The sequence below is a fragment of the Thamnophis sirtalis genome, unplaced genomic scaffold, assembly GCF_051295495.1.
Source record: "Thamnophis sirtalis isolate CommonGarterSnake01/CBP01778 unplaced genomic scaffold, rThaSir2_p1.2 scaffold_8, whole genome shotgun sequence".
NCBI classification, from domain to species: domain Eukaryota; kingdom Metazoa; phylum Chordata; class Lepidosauria; order Squamata; family Natricidae; genus Thamnophis; species Thamnophis sirtalis.
In genome coordinates this window covers 46901147-46916522 of record NW_028261388.1, presented here as the reverse complement: position 1 = coordinate 46916522, position 15376 = coordinate 46901147, and the positions used below count along the sequence as shown (strand labels likewise).

General features: G+C 33.2%; 1 protein-coding gene across 2 annotated transcripts in view; it reads right to left on the bottom strand.

Moving 5' to 3' along the window:
- NCAM2 (neural cell adhesion molecule 2) overlaps window positions 1-15376 on the bottom strand; it is a 169872-nt gene that overhangs the window by 44242 nt on the left and 110254 nt on the right. For both annotated transcript variants that reach the window (XM_087721558.1, XM_087721557.1), the window contains exons 12-14: window positions 8695-8868; window positions 3856-3975; window positions 436-557 (exon numbers count right to left, since the gene is read on the bottom strand). In XM_087721558.1, the coding sequence (XP_087577684.1) occupies window positions 436-557; window positions 3856-3975; window positions 8695-8868 (416 nt within the window). The remainder of the gene's footprint in view (window positions 1-435; window positions 558-3855; window positions 3976-8694; window positions 8869-15376) is intronic.

Below are 15376 nucleotides of genomic sequence, written 5' to 3'. Positions count from 1 at the left end.
GAATGTTCTGCTAAATTGATCACTAGACAAATTAAAATCTCATGCTTTTATGCAAAAATGAAATTTTATCTAATGAAAGCCCTCCTCTGTCTCATCTCTAGAAGATATGTGTTGTGTCCAGATTTCTTCATTAAGATAAATTTGTAGATCTTTAGATTTCATCTGGACATACTGTACTTCCTTTCATTGTACTGTATTTTCTTGTCAGAAAATGCAGAAGGTCCTGAAAACTTAAGGTTTGTTGGCTCTCTGCTCAGCTCCACTCTCATTCAGCCATGTCTTTATTAATCATTTTTTTAACTAATACACCATCTTTGGTTATGATAATTGTGTATATTCTGTAATAGTATTTTCTTCTATTAGCTTAGTTCTACAAACATAGCTAGAATGCATCAAGACATGTTATTTATGTATAATTATTAATATAATACTTACACTTCTATATTTTACAATATATTCTAAAATAGGTGCTCCTCCATCATCTTGTTTTGTTATGCTAAGTTTAAAGCTTTTTCCACTACCTGGTTGTCCATGAATTGATGGAGGACTTGGTTCACCTAAAATAAATCAAAATAAGATATGCATTTATAGACATTATTTAGAGATGGGAGTTGTTCACAGTCAGTTTCCTTAAATCATATTTGTTTGGTAATATTGAAATAATATCCTAATATACAAATATATTCAGAATACACCATATTAAAAATATAGTTTCTTAGCCACAATCCATTTCATAAACAACAGTGCTGGTAAAGATGATTGATCGATCAATCAATTGATAGATTGATAGACCAAAAGATAAATAATTTTCTTTACAGCAGAAAGTACACACTGTAGAAGGAAAGTAGCAGAAGTATAAAAATATGAACTCTGTACTTTGAAAGTGAGAGAAACTGAAGAAAAATTGAAGAAAAAATGGGAAAAAATGAAAGAACAACAAAACCATTAACGTAATTATGTGCTCCTACATAGAATGAATGTTTATTGATCTATGTGGGGAAAAACATTCACTGTAGATCAATGCACTAATGATACCAAATTTTATCTTTAATTGTAGATGTTATTGCTGATGTATCTATGAGGAAGCAGAGGTAAGGATTGAATAAATCATGCCCAAGAATTTCTTTATGAAAAATGTAATTTCTATTGTGTCATAATCCTGCAATAAGAAAATAATACTATTATGATACAACAGTCTACTAAGTTGTTCATATTTTCTTTAATATAATTTTGAAAATTGGATCAATTTACTGCTCCCTTAAAAACTTGAACTTATATTTTGTATCAATATTTCACAACTACCTTAATAAAAGATAGAAAGTTAACTTTCAAAATATAATGACCTGAAATTTGGGGTTTATATTATAATAGAAAATCTATAAATGCTGATGTTATAAGCAGACATCCTGCCTTTACAATTGCCCGTTTTTGAAAAAAATAGGTCATATCCTCACAGAGCAAAGCTAATATTAAGCTGACTACAAAAAGGCAGTTGTGGCTAAAAGGGCCTTTTCACAACTTTATGTTGTGCATCAGTTGTACCCTTTCCTGGATTATGAGGCCCTGAGTGCAGTCACTCATGTCTTAATTATCTCAACTGGGTTACTGCAATGAGTTCTATATAAATCTATCCTTGAAAATATTTGAACGCTACAATAAATTCACTTTAATAAAAAAGACTATCTGAGCTAACTGAATTTCTGTCTCTCGTATCACAAAATGTGATTAAAGATGTGTTAATAGGCAAAGAGCCTATTTCTTATTTACACATTTTTATTTTAAAAAACAGAAAAATAAAGAAATCAACGAGAGACAAAACAGACATTACAAACATACATTATCAAAATTTCATAATAGGTCCTTAAAATAAGTGAAAAATGCAAAAGAAGAAAATATAGAATATAATATGTTGCTACAGCAGTAAACAGTTACAAATATGTATAAATTGTTTAATACAAACATAAATGTTTAAATAATGTGTTTATAAATAATGTGTTTATACAGCTACTATGTTTTTTGACTTACAGTATTTTGCATACATTACTCATTATTTCATTGTAGTATTTTTCAATATAAATTTCATTATGTTTATCCATACAAAGTCTACATCTATAGTATAGAACAGGGATGTCAAGCTCAAGGCCTGGGGGCTGGATCCGGCCAACAAGATGCTTAGATCTGGCCCATGGGGCTGCTCTGGAAACAGCAAAAGCCCGGCCCACAGTACCTCTGCCAGTGAAAACAGAGCTCGGGAGAGCTGTGTGCAGCCCTCCCAAGCTCTGTGCAGCCCTCCAAAGCTCTGTTTCAATTGGCAGAGTTTGGGTTGCAGGAAGCCATTGCAACCAAAAATGGTGTTCAAGAAGGCCGCGGGCAGCCTCCCAAGCTCCTTTTTTGCTGGCAGAGGGTTTCAGGAGGCCAGAAGGCTGTTTTCACTGGCATAGTGCTTGGGCCATTACAGGCACTCCCAACACAAGTGGCATCAAGCTGGCCACAGCCACCCTGGCCACAGCCACCCAGCCCCCAAGGTCGAACACAACCCTAATGTGTTTGACACGCCTGGTACTGGCAATCCAAGCACAATTACACAGCAAGTGTAATCAGGTATTTAATCCACTGAGTAAAAGTGGTCATATATATTTACCTTTCCAACATTGCAATATCAATCTCTTAACTATAATAAGGGCATGGAGAATCCATTTATGTTGTGCAGATGTTAAATTCCATCACTTGTGTAATTCAAAATAACATTATCCTCTGAAAAGTTTAACTTTTATTGAACAATCACATTTATTTAGTCCACTACTTCCTCCCAATATGTAGTAAATTTAAAATATTGTAAACTCATGCTTTTAAAGAAGCATTGTCCTTATTACACCTTCAACAAAATCCTAGACAATCTTTACTTATACAGATTAGAATCTATATATTACAGATGTCATGGAATGCAAAAAATTCTGAATATTATTTTTATGATATTCTATGAGTCATAATCAAACATTCCTTCTATAAAAGTAAAATTACTCTCCTATTGTTTAAGCAGTATAGGAGCTGTTAATTCTTTATTCCATCAACTCTTAAAAGCTGCATTTCAAATGTATTGATAGCAAAAATCTAACAGAGGTTTTTTTTTTAGTTTTAAAAGTTTAACATATTTATCCAGTATCTTGGATGTTTCGAGAGCTGAAAATGGAGCTGATCTAAATAATCTGGTTAACACATATTGCAGCTGTACATATTGTCAGTTATGACTTCTCCATAAATTCAATTTAATATAGGAAAAAAGTTTGAATCCTTATTTTGGCAAAGAATCTATTTTTTTAAATAAAATCTATTGTCCAGAAACTTTACTCTGCAAGAGTGTGTGTTGTGTGTGTGTGTGTGTGTGTGTGTGTGTATGTGTGTATGTATGTTTGTATCTGTATGCATGCACATATATATTAATAATTGAAGTACATATAAAATGTTTTAAGAAACTAGCCATGTAATTTAAATAAATCCATCGCTTAGATTCAATTGATTCCTATGTAATTAAAGCAGTAATTTATTCAATCTTGTACTTTCTACAGTCAATTTTTTTAAAAAAATCAGCACCAATATTTGGAACTGAATTGTGAAATCCAGAATTACTTTCAGAACAGCAACAATTCAGTTACTTCGTGTATCCTATTTATGCAGAATTATCAGACAGTCATAAGCAAATTCAGGAATATCATTAAGTTGTGTCAAATTTTACTTGTGATGCATAAAGGCACATGCCATATGAAATCTAAAAAAAAAACACCAATAACTTTATTTTAATCAATGTGATTTAAAGTACCTTAATTTACCCATAGGGCGAAACAATAAATTACTTACGAACTGGTAAAGTCTGAAATATCTCAATTTTACTATATTCTCCTTGCCCTTTTCCATTTACAGCAGCAACTTTTATTTCGTATGTTGTATTTGGTTCCAGATTACTGAGAATAACCATAGCTAAGAGAAAATGAAAAAAAAAAGCTTTATGTGAAAAGGGACACATTTGGTTATTTCACAAGATTAACATCAAGAATAGATACACTTGATTAACATCAAGACTAGATAATTTTATTTTGGAAGAAAAAATAGTAATTCATAAAGTGTGTTGTGTGCACAAGAAGGTGTAAATAATGTATCCAGTTGTAACTACAAGCTATTTAAGAAATATAAAGTGTAAACATATTGTTATCCATTTCCTTAGTTAATGCACATATAAGTGACAGGAAACCCATAATACTCCACAAATATTCAATACCTAAGTAAATATGATTGTGCTACTTATGACTACATTAATAAGAAACTATGAATGAATTAATATGCTTGGTTTGAAATGAGTAACTTTCATGGCTGTTCAAATCTTGAGAAGGGACAGAGAGATCTAGATAGCAATTTACTCTGCTCCCCATTTACTCTGCCTATTCTTTGTCTATGAGATTGATAAACTCGGGGTTTTCATTTTGTGTTTGTCTGCAGATACATATACATGGAGCTCTTTGACTGTCATCCTAGTAGGATGGATGTAGCACAGGATCTGAGATGTTGCATAGGAAGCAGTTCATTAGCTGCTAAGCTTCCCTTACTCCTATTGTACATTTCATTCAATAATTTATTTCTTCACTGCTTTTGCTGAGGCTCAGTTCCCAATATCAGGTATGCTCATAGGTTTACAAATGGTTTGCCCCCATGAAAGTACAATGGGATGATAAAAGAAAAGAAAGATAGAAAGTAGTTAAGCTTGTATAACAACCTGCTTATCACACTCATGACTTACTAGGTTTATCTAATCACTATACTTTGAGAAAGAGATGCTGAAAAAATTATTACAGTATTGTTCTAAACTTAGATCAATTTTTCTTTCCATTTCTCTGTCCAAGAAATCTTTTTTTTAAAAAGTAAAAATTGTGGGACCTGAGAGAACATAACATTGGAAAGTTTGACTGGAAATATAGCATAAATTAACTCTGCCACTGTTTACATCTACTACTATCAACCTAGGACATACTACATTTTTCTTTGATTCTATTGGCACCTGACTGGAATAAGAACAACAGATATTTATGTTTTGTAATGTGCTTGCAGCTGCACATATATTCTACTAAAATATTTCATGTGTCTTATGCAAAGTCATGTATAATTTATATTCTATTTCTGTCAAAATAACAAATAAATAACTACTAAGGGAAAAGGAAGAAACAAGTCCTCTGGTAGTGAGAGTACAAAAGCAGATATTTATTTAAAAAATGCAGATTTGTAAACAGGAATGACTCAAAAAGCATACCATTTTTACAGATATTTCTCACAAAAATTATATATGTCTAAGAGCTATTTTTCTGGAAATCATCATATTAAAAGAGACGGGGGGATAACTGTCCACAATTTTTACCTGGTGGTCAAAAGGTTATCAATGTTCTTCCAGAGATAAAAATATATAATAATAAGTGTTACATAGTCCTCGCACTTACGAATGACAGCTCGGCAGCAGCCAGGTGCGTCTTAGCCAATCAGACGCGCCTGTCAGTTGCCGAGCTGTCAAGCGCGAGTCAGCCGGGTATAAAAGGCAGCACAACTCCAACGGCTATCCGATCTACCACATAACTGCGGAAGCTATCCGGTCTACTTTACTTACTAACCGATCTACCGTGCACAGCTACAAGCCTATCCGGTCTACTGCATTTGTTACTGTTACAACGTTCTTGTTATTAAAACGGTTACTGTTACCTTCGAGCCTCTGTCCTTCCTTATTGAAGATCTAATAATAAGCAATGAATAATAACTTCTGAAACTACTACTGAATTTCAACAAGCAAAGAAAAATTATTCATTTACAATATTAGTAAAAATGCTTTTAGTTATTACTGAATAAAAGATATTCAACATGTGTATTTAATTGATTACCCAAAAATTGGTTTCTAAACAAAGACTGCTTATTTTTCAGTAAAATGTAGAGGAATAGTTCTTAATTATAACTTTAACATTATCCAGCAGGCCATCCCAATGCTAAGGGAGCTGTTGCTGCTGCATCAGGGCTGTTGTAGCTCTGAACTTCTAGGGAATCTGCTCGTCTTCTAACAAGCCTGAAAAGGTGTCCATCAGGAGTCTAACAGTATTATCTGTCAAAAAAATAATCAACCAGTCAACTATAATCTCTTTAATCTTATAGTGAATGGTACACTGTCATGTAAGGTTAGGAAAAGTGTTGAAAAGTAACTGAATATCTGAAGACTAAGAGGAAGAATTTCAGCATTTCCCAGTCATAAATTGAAAATCTAAAGAATTTGTCTGAATGCCAGATTTCCAGGAATTTCCTAGAATTTTTGATTTTGGCTTGGTCTAAAATGCTGATAGTTTTCCACCTGAAACTGTATTTGAGTCTGTTCAAGTATTGTGAGATTAAGGAATTTTTGTCATTCTTCTAAGTGGTGTTCCTGGATGTGCTATGATAAGTCTTCTGTCTAGCAGTCCTACATAGTCCTGTTGCAATCCTTGCATTGCAAGCTACAGATGATTCCTGGTCCTCCCACCCACTTGGTCTTTTTTATTTTGTTTAAAATGTTTCATTGGTTTGTATGCTACAGTGTGATCCTACATGATTATAGCAATCAATCATTTCTAAGATATTTTTGATGTATAGGAGTATATCCTTTTTTACAGATTGCATTGGTTGCACTGTAGTGGGTTGTGTAGTCAAGCATTTTTTTTGATAAAGTACAACTTTACAACATTATGTTGTAAGATGCTGTATAAGTGACATATTTCCTCTTGCTGTTGTTCCAATTTGCTTGTGCTCATCTGAATAGCATTCTTACATAGCACCTCTTCTGGAAGAATAAATAATTAGTTTGGAAGTGGAGCACTTGGTTAGCACGGATTGCTTTCCAATAGTCTTGGGTTTGTAGTTGCCATTGTTTCCTCTGCTGTTGAGGATATCCAGAAATGGGGAGTGTGCTGTTGTTTTCTTCTTGTCATTTTACACCTTCAAATATATTGTTTCATTGATCTTCTTGAGTTATTACTTTGCTATGACAAAGGTACTGTTTACATACCACATCCATACTTTTGATTGCATGTGTGGGAGTTATATAGCTTTTAGAAACTGTAACATGTCTCTGCTATTAATCTAGACATTGATGATCCCAGTCTCATTTATTACACTCTTATTGTAATAAATCACTCAATTTGATTTAACACATAGACTCATAAAAATCATTTTATCTCTGCAAGCTCTGGCACCAAATTTCAATATTCAAATACTGCTGCAATGGATGAAATATGAAAAAGGGTACAATATATTTATATTATCAATTTATATTAATTTGTCCATTTTACATAAATAAAATCTTAAAATCTTAGAAATTCCCAATATTTCTTGAATCAACTTTCTCAACCTCATTTTTTTAACACTGCATATTTCCATATGTAATTGATATGCTAGTTATGGTATATAATACCGTTCTTTCAGGGCAAAAGTCTGTTAACTTTATCCTCTTTTTCACATCCAGACATTGTGTGAAGTAAGAAGCATAAAGTTTTAGACAATTTTTTTAAATATTGTAGTCTCAGAAATTAAACTGGCATCTTCTAGAATGCCATTAACATTGAACTATTTTGAGAGACCTTCAAGGGACTGTTGTTTATTTGGTAGCTGGTTAAGCATGGTTGGTCTTTATTCCTATACCCTACTTATCATTGATTTTGTGTTATGTTTGTGTGTGTGTATATGTATGTAGTTGTTTATGGCTAACCTATTGATATAGGCTTCAGGGAGTCAGTAAATGTGATGATATATAAGATCATTTAATCAATGAATGAAGATCCTAATTGGTTTTCATAGGTCTGAGGATATGTTTTGAGAATGGGAGCTTTCTCTACTTGTGCTAAATCCTTATGAGTAATATAACACTGCAAAATCAATATTTTAAATGATGTATTCTAAATGGTGGCCTGCATTGGTTAAAATATTGGAATAGGATTGGGAGACTTTTTATCTACATCATAAATTGGGTACTTTGTCAGCTTCCCTTGTTAATATTATTCTATTTGTTTACACAGGACAAAAATACACTTGTCATCGATTTAGTACCACTGCAAATAAGTACAAAAAAAGAAAGCCCAGTCAATATTCCAATATACATTTTTAAATTCTGCATTACATGAGATGGAATATATATTCACCTTTTTGTTTTGCGAAGTCATTTTGCGCATATGCAGTAACATTTCTTGGAACAGAGTCTAGCTAATTATTTCTAGGAGTTGAATGAAATAGTATATGTGAAGATAGAATTTAAAAATATTATCCGCAAATAAACCATAGTTAAATTCAATACTATACTACTTAAATAACATTTTCTTTCAAAGTAATATGAAAGCACATGTAACTATGAAGAATGTTCACATATAGCATGGAAATGTTTGTCAATTTAAAATATATTTTCATTAAAAACACTAGAAAAGTGACATCTATGATCTGAGAGGATACTTTGTTTTTGACCTTAAAAAGAAAACTGGAAAATATCATTGTCCTAGGCACAATAGAATTATAGTCTGTTAGAATTCCTCCTGTTGAAAATAGTTTGAAAATGACACTCCAGAAAAAAAAATGTTCCTAAAATATATAAATGTATTGAGACTGACTAATTATTTTAAGACTCATCCTTTTTTTTTCTTATTGCACACTTACTCTGAACTGCATGTGAAAGAACAACTTTCCATGTTTCTGAAGTGACTTCTTTTACATCCACTTGGTAATGATGAATCGGGACACCTCCATGAGAATCTGGTTTATTAAAAGATACTTTAGCAAAAGTCTGTGATACATCTACAATTTTAACTCCATGTGGACTGGATGGTACATCTGGGGGGGAAATAAAGAACATATAATAATATGGTAAAATTATGCAATATATGAAACAATAAACAGTAAGTTATTTTATTACATGGTGATAACATTAAGAGTATTAAATAAGCAAAACTGATCAGTACATTGAAAGTTGAAAATGGGGTCTACAGGAAAGTTAGCTTTTTTGAGATTAAAATCCTTTGGATAGAAGTTTAATGAAAAACTGTATGCTAAGATTTACATATTTAGGTTCAACTTTATGTTACCAATAAATAAATAAATAAAATGCATACAATTACTTTTTATTAATGCAAACTCTTCTAAACTTAAGGATATTTTTTTAACATTTTATTTAACTTTTCCTAAATAAATGTTGCACAAATGCATTCATTTTGGTCCTTTAAATTGTATTTAAGAAAGTCAAGTAAATAAGATTTAAATCATAGAATTGTAAACTATAAAAGATTTACAGGAAAAAAATACAGTTAAATGCTAAACTGTATTTAATTTGGTATTTTTAGTATACTTTGAAAATCAAAGTATACTAAGCTCATTTTTATTGTTATAGAATGTTTTAGGATTTTTGGAAATTTTGGAAGATGAAACTGACATGAGAAAACAATGGCAATCTTCCAAAACATCTCTGAACTCAAAAGGAGATACTAAACTTGAATTAATATGCTAAAGAACTCCATTGGACAGATGGTAATTTATTGAAAGAGATCAAAGAAAGAGGGTGGAATATACAGAAATAATGTACAATAGATGTCAACATCCAAGAAACCTTAGAAGATATTCACTACTTACAAGAATTTCTAATATTAGAAGATTAGAAGTTAAGTCAGCTCTTAAGTGATTACTAATTCTGAAGTATAATCAGTGAATCTCTACAGTAGGAGGAGGTCAAGTATACTACCAATACCAAATAAAAGAGTGTGCAAATTATTATTATTAAAATAATGATACTTATTTTTATTTTATTGAACTGTTATTAAAACAGTAGAGTCTTCAAACAATACAACTATTAAAAATAAAGGACTATTCTCAATCAGTGTGAGAACTCATTTAAGCCATGTCGGCAAGATAACCAATAAACCTCTTGAAGACTCTGAAAGAACCACTCACTGCTTCATTGTTCGACTGTTGACAACTTATAGTCTTCTTCACATCTAACATGTCATTTCAACCCATTGGTTCTGGTCTTGATCCATAATGCAGTAAAATATATGTCCATTCTATTGTCTGTATGACAATTCTTTGGTATTTGAAGAAGCAATTATATATTACCTATGCCTAGATATTGTGGCATTTCCTCGTAGACATCATCATTTTAATAATCCTTTTCTTAACTTGCTCCAATTTACATAGCTGTGCTAACTATATTATGGCAGACTAATCAAAATAAATCTGTCTATGGCAAAGTACAATACACCAATTACTTGCCATGATCTTGCCATGATCTATAAGACGCTAAGGCATTTCAAGTTAGCATTTGTCTTTTAGCAGTTACAACACATTGCAGGTTCATCTTTAATTTGTGGCCCACAGGGACATATAGTTCCCTTTTACATGTACTAATATCAAGCACATTATCTCATATTCTATGTCTTTGCCATATATTGGAGGGGGGGGGGTCAAACTCGTGGCCTGCAGACCAGATGCATCATTTCCTGGCCCTGTCTCTGCCCAGTTTAGCAAAGAGGAAAAAGGACCTGATACACCATATGACACTGCCATGATGATACGAGTTTGACATCCCTGGCATATATTGTTACTATCTTGATAGAGATATACCACGTAACTTTTATTTTTCTCTTAAATTCAACTTCATTTATTTAAAATATTAGTCACCCATCCAAATTTATGTCACATGCAAGCTTTATAAGGGTTCCCTCAATTGCCTATCCAAGTCATTGATTAAACAAAAAAGAGGAACTGTTGCATAGAGCTTATGGCAGAGACCTACAGATTTAGTACTTTTCTCTGAGATGAAGTGGAATCTTAACTAGCATGCTTTGGGTGAGATCATTTAACAAATCCATCTTATGGTGTTATCATCTAGGTCTGCTTTACTATTTTATGAAGAAAAATATTGTGTTGTACTTTTCAGGGACTTTGCTGAGGTCCAGGTATATACCACATCTATAATATTCTTCCAGTCTGTTTTTTCCTAATGTGTCAAAGAAGAAAATAGGTTTAGCCTGGCATTATCAATTTATTACAAATGTGTGAGGCCTTTATTTTAGTCACAGTATGTCAATACACAGTGGGACATGGTGGCTCAGTGGCTAAAACACTGAACTAGTCAATCAAAAAGATTGGCAGTTCAGTGGTTCAAATGCCTAGCGCTGCGTAATGGAGTGAGCTCCTGTTACTTGTCCCAGCTTCTGCCAACCTAGCAGTTCGAAAGCATGTAAAAATACAAGTAGAAAAATAGAAACCACCTTTGATGGGAAGACAACAGCATTCTGTGTGCCTTTGGCATTTAATCATGCTGGCCACATGGCCATAAAGATGTTTTCGGACAAGGCTAGCTCTTTGGGTTTGAAACAGAGATAAGCACTGCCTCCTAGAGTTGGGAATGACTAGCACATTTACTCTTCTTTACCTTTACCTATGCCTATACAAGTTCTCACAAACATTTTTTTCACTGCCAGTTTGATGACATTAGGCAATATAGATGTTAGGCTGAAAAATATGTAGCTTCCTGGCTCTTCCCCCATTTCCTTTTTTTGAAGATGGGAAGATATCTGTTCTCTTCCTGTTTTTGAAATCTCATAAATCCTTCATGAATTTCCAAAGATGGTTCTGTGATTATTTCTACTACTTCCTGGGGCCCTGAATTCCTTTAAATTAGTCCAATTATTTAACCCCCTTGAATATCATGCCCTTTCATCCTAAAATGTAATATACATGGCCTTTGAGTGTTGAATTATTTAAATTTATTATTTCTTAACTACCTTATCTTTGTCTATAAGAAAATTAAGAAAAATCTTCCTTCCCATCACCTATCACCAATTTAACACTTTTCCCCTGCAATAGATCTATACTCTCTTTATTTTCCTTTCCTTTCTAACTTACCCAACAGAACCCTTTATTTTTTGCTGTTTATCTGTCACAAGCTTCACCTTATACTAAACTTTAGCCTTTCTGACAGAGTTTATACAATTTTTGGAATCTGTTTTGAATTCTTCTTTGGTTATGTTCCTCTTCTGTTTCTTGTTCATATCCCGTTCCTCTTCAGCAGTTTAATGTGTTCTGCATATACCATGCTATCTTTTTTATTCCTTTGGGTTTTAGTCTTCCCATGTGATGTAATTGTAATTTAACTATCCTGTTTTATAGGATTTCTCATTCTTCCTGGACACTTTTCTACATTAGGATTTAAACTATTAAACTGAATCAACTTTTCTGGGATTTCATTAAATAATCCCTCTGAAGTGTAGCATAAAGCCCTGAAACTTCTTAGTTTCTGATACTACAGAATGAGGGGAATATGAAAACAGTGTACCCAAAGATTGCATTAGTTTTCCCAATCAAGCACCCCCGGGCAACAGTATTGTCAACAGGAAATCCTTTCAATCCAAAAGCACCTTCAGTTAGCTTTGTTGGTATTTTTGACATGAATAATAGACAGGCCACAGATTAATAGATTATATGATCACTTTGTTCATGTTTGAACCAGGTTGATTGAATCAGGTTGGTGAGTTTTAGGTCCCTGGTAGCAGATCGCCTGTTCTTTCTTTTATCTTCTCAAAAATAAATTTGTCAGTAAGAAGAAGAAGAAGAACTTGTTGGATCTCTGACTCTTAACAGATGTCAAAATAATAAATGTTCTCCAGTGTAACTATTATATACCTCTTTGAAAACTGGCAACCTGCAGCAGAGAGGCTTTATTCATATTTCTGGACTGTCCAGATTCTCTGTGATGAACTCTTACAATAAATTCACTTTTGTTTCTCTGAATCCTTTTACAACTTTAAGCAGATTTTCAGCCCATCGATTCTGAAATTTCTGAGCAAATATGTTGATGGGTAGGTGAATGTGTTTGTAATTTAGATATTCTGAGCATGTTTGTTGGGTCAGTTCCTTTTCAGTAAACTAGTACTGTGCTCTGGTATTCCAGTAATGTGCTAATTATCATCCCATAAGGTTTCAATGATGCTTCCACATCAAATTTGTCTTTCTGAATTAGGATAATTCATTACTATTTTGTTTATTTTCCATATTCTGTGCATTTTTGTAAAAACATTTGATATTCTGAATATCATCTTGGTCCTCTTGTTGTAGTATCCTGTAACACTATCTTCTTCTTGTTCGGCTATATCCATCATCAGATGTTGGTGATCATGTTGTCAATCATATTTTTTTATCAACAGCTGCACAAAAAGTGCTGTTGAGTTTTACCCAAACCAGTCCCTTAGATTTTGAAGCCATGATGTTCTTCTTCTGCCTGGATCTCATTTGCCTTCAATCTTTCCTTGGAGGATTAAGTGAAGTATGCTGTATTTTTCTGGGTGTCACATCACATGTAAAAAATATTCTAACTTTCGCTTTTTTATGGTGTTTTTTTTAAAAAAAATATATTTTATTCATTTTCACATTCCATTTGCAATCACTTATATACAGGGTATTTACTATAAAAAAAAAGAAAAAAAAGAAATAAAACAAACAAAATAAAAAGGAACACAACTCATCATTCACAACCCCACCTAACACTTCCATCCTCCATACACCCCATCTACCTCCTCCAACTTTCCTTTCTCCCTCTAACACTCCCCTCCTACTTCCCTTTCCCCTCAAACCTTCCTTCTCCCCTTACTCCCCACACGCCCTCCTTACATTCCCCTTACTCCTTCCTTACTCCTCCCTCTTCTTTCCCTCTATCTCCCTCCTTGGTGTATGCCTTTATTCGAGTGTTGTTTAATCTGATAAAAGTAAAATAAACCAAGGAAGAAAAAAAAAAAGAAAAAATATATATAAAGAAAGAAAAAAAAGAAAAAAGAAAAAAGAAAAAAAACCACCGTATATAAATACATTCTTGTTCTTATTGAGACTATTTTAACGCCCCCCCACCCCCCCCCCACAAATCCCCATCCCTAATCCTCCCGACTTCCCAGGGCCCACACCTGGCACTACCTTCTGTCTAAAATATCTTGTATACATATGGATTAAAAATAAAAGTAATATGTCAAAAGAAAGAAAAACAAGAAAACAAAGAAAGAAAAGAAAAAAAGAAAAGAAAAAAAAGAAGAAAAAAAAGAAACCACTCTTTGTGTTGATCTCAGCCACCCATCTTTATCTATGCTTAAATAGTATAAGTCATTCTATCTATATTTTATTCTTGTCTCTTACTTCTTTGTTATTTACCCCAACCTTCTGTAGGCTCTCCCGTTCCTCTTCCTAAACCTTATATTCAGGTAAACATTTATACAAATTTGTGTAGGCATCAATATACAGTCTAACCAAAATTGATCCCTTCCGCTAAAATTTAAGCAACGTGGTTCATGCCACATATTCAAATATTACTTTACAGAAGAATAATCAAACTTTCCCTTCTAATAAAATTTAAACAGCGTAAATAATCTTTCTTAACCTCCTTTTCAAACAATAATTCAAAATAATCTAACCAAGCTTCCCCTTCTTAGTAAAGTTTAAGCAGCGTAGATCAAGTATTACTTTACACAAAAATCAGTTTCTATCTTAAGATAATCCCAACCGACTTTCTCTTCTAATAGGATTTAAATAACGTAAATCATTCCACATGCATTTTACCCTCATCCCTTGCTTGTCTGGTATTTACCACTATCAAATTTATGCAGACATTTGTTTAAGATCTAGCTCAAAGTAATTTTTCCCTTCTAATAAGAATTAAATAGCGTGGATCATTCCACATATTCAAATAATACTTTCAACAAAAGTCAGTTAACCTTCTGTTTTAAAGTAGTCCCTTCTAACAAAATTTAAACAACATAATTCATTCCGCATTCATTTTACATCTATCTTAAGATAATCCCAACCGGCTTTTCCTCTTCTAATAAGCTTTAAACAACGTAAATCATTCCGCATATATTTTACCCTCATCCCTTGCTTGTCTGATGTTTACCACTATCCAATTTATACTGACATTAGTTTAAGATCTAGCTCAAAGTAATTTCACCCAACTTTCCCTTCTAATAAGAATTAATCCGCTTTTTCTACCGGAGAGAGGTCGCAAACCGCCATTCGGTCCACAACTTTGGCAAATATTTTAAAATGTCTAAATTCTCGATCTCCGTTTTTCTGCTTCTCCGAGGGAGGAAAGGCTACCCCCTCCATCTTGCAGCCACGCGGCCTGCCGTTTGCCTTCTCCTTCCGCTTGTCTCTCCTCTCTTCCAAGTGAGTCAGGAAGTCCCGCCTTCAAAGTCCTACGATAGAAATCTCGGGCCTCCGAAACAGAGTTAAGACGAAATCTTTGATTCTCAAATGTGACCGTAATGCCGGCAGGGGCCTCCCATCTGTATCGAATCTGTTGACTCCTAAG